Below are 6,000 nucleotides of genomic sequence, written 5' to 3' on the forward strand. Positions count from 1 at the left end.
ACAAAATTATTAAACATTGGCATGCAGCTACTAGGTTCTTACTAGGTACTCTGGGAATTAGAGTGCTACATTTACCACACACTACAAAAGTTTGTTGTGACAGTAATGAAAATCCATGTAGGTATGTTAGTTTGGGATCTATAAGGAGAAGGACTAAATACTTTTATGTATTATAAATCGTTGAATTCTTATACAAGCATTAATAAACCGTATTGACCCTTACAGCAAGGCGTACAAGTAGCGGCCCTAGAGGTCCAGAACGTAAAGCGGGCCATCAACCGCTACGGGACCCTGCCCAAGGGCGCTCGCATCGGCGCCTACCTCGAGTCCCTACGGCAATCAGGAGGCGCCGCGTCCGTCACCCGAGAACCCGAGGAGGCCCGATCCTTGTCCCCTCGCACCCGAGCCCAACCCCACATGATCCGCTCCAACTCCTCAGGAGGAGTCACCGCCCCTGCCCCTGCGTCCCCACGCTCAAACAGAGCCCCTTTACGTTCCTTCAACAGCCCCGCGAAACCCCGCCCCCGTCTAGCAGAACTAGAATTCCCACCACCCCCACCAGATCTCCCTCCACCCCCAGAAGAAACACAACTCCCACCACCCCCGCCACCCGACGCTGAAGACGACCAAGAAGAAGAAAAAAGCCACAAGCAAACCATGAAGGAAATGCTCGAGCTCAAACTAGTAGCTGAAATCAAAGAAAGAGCCGACAAAAAGAAACACAAACTCAAAGACTCACCACCTCCTAACGACTTAGTCATGCAGACTTCCTTCGGAGATCCAGTGACTAGGCTGGTCTCGGAGCTTTCCGAAAGCTTAAACATGGAAGCGTTAAAGAAATCTGATAAAAAAGAGCAACCCAAAGACAAGGAGACGGTATCCCCTATAGACCTCAAAGCGGGCTTACGGAAAACCTCGTACAACAACATTCAGAAGACTGATGAGAAGCCGACGGACTTCAAATCGCAACTCAAAAAGGTTGACAAGAAAGTCGCCGCTAAAGAGGAGGAGTCGCGTTCGATTATAGACTTTAAATCGCGCTTACGGAAGGTCGACAGTTCAACGCCGGCTACGAATGGAACGAAAAATTCTCCCGACCAGGATTCTAAAAAGAGTGACGAGCGTAAATCCGATTCAGGGTCTCTGGAGACAGAGGAAGAGGATAAAAGAAAGAGCACAGGGAGTATTAGCAGCTTGAAGAAATTGTGGGAGAATAAGGAGTCTGATGAGAGATTGAGTCCAAAGCTGAAGCTGAGAGGAGATGACAGTGAGGAGACTTCTCCTGAAGAACGCACCAGCCATATAGGTAAGGTTAAGTGCTTGTTTACATTATGCTTCTGAGCTTGAAATAAGTAAATAAAATGTGTTAATCTTTTATAAAAGTGTGTCTTCTTGTAGATATTGCCACTTTATTAATTACTACAACGGGTCTTCATCGCATATAATAATAATAATAGTGAACCTATATACGTCCCACTGCTGGGCACAGGCCTCCTCTCATGCGCAAGAGGGCTCGGGCTATAGTCCCCACGCTAGCCCAATGCGGATTGGGGACTTCACATACACCTTTGAATTTCTTCGCAGATGTATGCAGGTTTCCTCACGATGTTTTCCTTCACCGAAAAGCTAGTGGTAAATATCAAATCAAATGATATTTCGTACATAAGTTCCGAAAAACTCATTGGTACGAGTCAGGATTTGAACCCGCGACCTCCGGATTGAAAGTCGGACGTCATATCCACTCGGCCACCACCGCTTCGCATATAAATAAGCTTTAAAATTATCTCCGACGTTTCAAGGACGGCATTGTCCTCCTGGTCTCTGAGAAAGACTCGCTTCAGAGTCCACGACTCGAGTAGGTCTTTCTCCAAGACCCAGGGGACAATTTTGCTAAATACCTACACAAGTGACGTCTCCAGGCAGGAGCGGTAGCGTGTGCAAAAGGGACGAGAAGCCAGCCGTCCCCAGCAAGCCGGCGGTAAAGTGCCGCCCCCTAAAGGGGGGGATATACGCCACCCCCATCAGCAGCGAGGAGGCGGAGGAGGACGCTCTCGCCAGGCTTCGGTCGTCCTTGGAGAGCTGCACTAATGATGTGAGTACTGCGTGCCGCCCACACCGAATGTACTACAAAAAGTACATGAAGTAGTTATTATGTACTACATGAAGTACATTCGGTTCATGTACGCGACAGTTTCAGTTTAATGCTCCCAATGCTAGTCTCTTAACCCCAAAAAGATGCAAAAGTTATTTTAAATATTATAAAACCATTTTATAAGTAACTCATGCGGCCGTAACCATGGTAACACATATTTTCATGTCCCCAGGTCCGCCGCGGCTGCACGGGCGGCGGGCGTGGCTCCCTCTGGCGTCTAACGACGTCCGAGCGGCTCGCGAGCCTCGGGGCGGCCTGCACCGCGGCCGCGGTCGCCGCGCCGCCCCAGCTGCGGGTGCAGCTGCGCGCCGCCGCCGCCAGGTGAGACGGCAGTACAGTAGACAGGGACGGCACGAGCGGCTCGCGAGCCTCGGGGCGGCCTGCACCGCGGCCGCGGTCGCCGCGCCGCCCCAGCTGCGGGTGCAGCTGCGCGCCGCCGCCGCCAGGTGAGACGGCAGTACAGTAGACAGGGACGGCACGAGCGGCTCCCTGGCCACGTGCCTGCGGGTGCTACTGCCGCCAGGACAATCGACACAATATCTTAGCATTATTTAAAAAGAGTTTCGCTTTTTGGACGTTTAGTGTTTTTTTTCAACTAAACATGTGAGACCAAAAAAAAAACAAAAGAAAAGGATGAGTGTAGTTTTCCTGGTTCTTACTGACTAACAAATTGGTTTGACCAACTATATGTATTAACTCACATTTATAGACGGGTCTATCGCGAATTTTATTTTATTACCTTTATTTACCGACGTTTCGACACAGGTTTCACTGGTCGTGTTAGCCGCGACCACGACCAGTGAAACCTGTGTCGAAACGTCGGTAAATAAAGGTAATAAAATAAATTTCGCGTTAGACCCGTCTATAAATGTGAGTTAAATGTGTTCAAAACGCGAAAGTTTTAAATATTATAACTATACTTGGTCAAGCAGATCTTGTCAGTAGAAAAAGGCGGCAAATTTGAAAAATGTAGGCGCGAAAATGTAGGTAGTAAATTCGAATTTCGCGCCATTTTTAGGGTTCCGTACCCAAAGGGTAAAAACGGGATCCTATTACTAAGACTCCGCTGTCCGTCCGTCCGTCCGTCCGTCCGTCTGTCACCAGACTGTATCTCACGAACCGTGATAGCTAGACACTTGAAATTTTCACAGATGATGTATTTCTGTTGCCGCTATAACAACAAATACTAAAAACAGAATAAAATAAAGATTTAAGTGGGGCTCCTTTACAACAAACGTGATTTTTGACCGAAGTTAAGCAACGTCGGGCGGGGTCAGTACTTGGATGGGTGACCGTTTTTTTGCTTGTTTTGCTCTATTTCTTGTTGATGGTGCGGAACCTTCCGTGCGCGAGTCCGACTCGCACTTGGCCGGTTTTTTTACTGACAAGATTTGGTTGACCATCTATATATCCCATCCCATCCTCGTCGCCAAATATTGTGTTTGGGATTTAATTTGGATTAAAACACTCGGATAGCAACGTAACGGACATGTATTTCACGGCCAACTGACATTTGACATATTTTTACGAGCTACCTACATTTACCAAAATACTACAATATATGTATATTGTCAGATTGGAGAGCGAGGCGCGGGCTCTGGCGTCGCCCGCGCCGCCCGCGCACCACCTCGCCGAGGGCGTCGAGAAAGCCTTACGGGAGCTACACGATATCGTTACTAGGTAAACAAACATACACACAATCATCTAAGGGCTCCTCTTCACGATGGGCCAACGCCACAGACAATCCAACCTCTAGACATAGCATAGTCGCGCTACCCCCTCTGCCACACATACGGTAGCGTTACTCCATCTTCGAGTCAATCCCGTGCCGTGATTGGTCCGTGTCTTTGAACGGACCAATCACGGCACGGGATTCGCTCACCTCGTCCCCCCGCACCCCCGTATTTTTGGCAGCATCGGTTTCATGAAAGAATTGGCCTAAGCTCAGTCTAGAGGTTGGATTGTCAGTGGCCAACGCCGACCACTCCAAGCTTGGAGGATATAATCAAACGGAGACGCCATGTCCGTAATTTTCTGTACAAAACAGTCTGCCGATTTTTGCGGGGGAGGGGAAAGTCAAATGTATACGTAACGTAAAAATAGCCATGTCAGATAAACGTCAGTCAATACATTGTGTATGACCGTGGGCCGCCTATTTTCGACAGAGGGGAAAGCCTGTTAATGGCTACTCCGTTTAGTTGTATCCTCCAAGACTCCAAGGGAAGCATTTATGCATTAGGCTTAGCACGCACTGCGGTTTTTAAAAAGCGGTTCCGCTACCGCAAAAAATGTAACGTACGGCATTCTTTATAAGCGCACGCACTTGCGATTTAAGAATGCCGTACGTTACATTTTTTGCGGTAGCGGAACCGCTTTTTAAAAACCGCAGTGCGTGCTAAGCCTTAGAGGGAGCAAGTGATATTGCTATCTCATTCTACCGCATGGCTGCGTCCCTTGGAGTGGCCGGCGTTGGCCCATCATGTAGAGGAGCCATAAGGGCCAGTTGCACCAATCACATTTGACAGACTGATCAACGTCAGCAGGCGCTTTACTATGAAACTTTCCATACATAAACATTTAGCGAACTCTTTAACGATACGAATTTGGTGCAACCGACCCTAAGACATACATTTTTAAAGATACATATGGATGACCTGCTCAATACAGTTTTAAAACTTATTAAAGGAGGATGGGCAGATTTGTATGGACACTGGCCTATGAACCAATAGGAATAAGCGAGGTTTTTTATATACTCCCTTTTTTTGTTTGACGCGACTTGTCAAATCTCTGTTTAAAAAAAATAGACACAAAAAACATAAGAAAACGAATAAAAAACTAAAATATCGTGACATCAAATCATCCACAATAACAAAACCTTAATGATCAGCGACACAGGAAATTAGTATCGAAAAAAACTATACAGTCACGTTTAAACTCACACTACTTTTTGCGGTGATAACTTTTTTCACACAAGGATTTGGGACTATCTGCCATAGTAAAAGTATTAGAACTTAGAATAAGCTATCCAGTGACATATTGCTTGTCCTTATTGGTCATTCGGCCAATTTGCCCACCCTCCTTTACATTACTTTTTACACATTTTTATTGCATACTTTTACCTATATTTTTTGTACCTATGGTACTTCAAATCTTGTAACTTAATTTTGAACCACTTTTTCGCCTACTTCCATATTTCCGATGACTATGCAATAATATGCTAACATGGAGCTGATCTGATCAGTTCGATGGGAAAACGAAACACATTGAGTTTAAACTCATTTGAAAGATCCCGAGAATTACTTGATAGACATGCAAAGGCGAGATAGTACAGTCGGCAATAAAAGTGTGTATCAAAAAATATTTATGACTGTTACTTGTTCTTAGTCGGAATACGACACCAGAATATTAACTCGTCTACCATTTTCTGGTACAGGTAAACAGCCTACGCTCCGCTTCGCCTTGCAAACCTCGAGCACTGAGATTGAACCCTAACTGTAATTATACTCATTCCGACTATACCAATATAGTGTAACTATGAGAACTATTCCAACTATTTATATACATCATCTCATTGAAAATTTAATCTTATGAACGCCACGACAAGTGTTTGATGCCATTGTGTTGGTATGAATAAGTCTTTTGAGACTAGAAAAGAATTCTACTCAGTTTTAGAGTTAGTGAATTAGTAAGAGCGCTTTAATATTTGTGAGATGCTAAAATTAGACCCAATTAAGTGGCAGGCCACCGCCAAAATGACATGGCCAATGATAGTTCCTAAATAAGGCGAAATTAGTTTTGCGACTGGAAAAGTCCACAAATTTTTAGGGCTTCGTACCCAAAGGGTAAAA

General features: G+C 45.8%; 1 protein-coding gene across 1 annotated transcript in view; it reads left to right on the forward strand.

The window, feature by feature from the left end:
- Window positions 1–5,684, forward strand: part of LOC134660939 (tyrosine-protein kinase Abl) — a 63,091-nt gene extending 57,407 nt beyond the window's left edge. The window contains exons 14-18 of the mRNA XM_063516825.1: window positions 226–1,306; window positions 1,920–2,092; window positions 2,325–2,473; window positions 3,728–3,832; window positions 5,586–5,684. Of these exons, the coding sequence (XP_063372895.1) occupies window positions 226–1,306; window positions 1,920–2,092; window positions 2,325–2,473; window positions 3,728–3,832; window positions 5,586–5,589 (1,512 nt within the window). The 3' untranslated portion in view covers window positions 5,590–5,684. The remainder of the gene's footprint in view (window positions 1–225; window positions 1,307–1,919; window positions 2,093–2,324; window positions 2,474–3,727; window positions 3,833–5,585) is intronic.
- Window positions 5,685–6,000: the final 316 nt, after the last annotated feature.

Source organism: Cydia amplana, chromosome Z (genome assembly GCF_948474715.1).
Source record: "Cydia amplana chromosome Z, ilCydAmpl1.1, whole genome shotgun sequence".
Lineage (NCBI taxonomy): Eukaryota > Metazoa > Arthropoda > Insecta > Lepidoptera > Tortricidae > Cydia > Cydia amplana.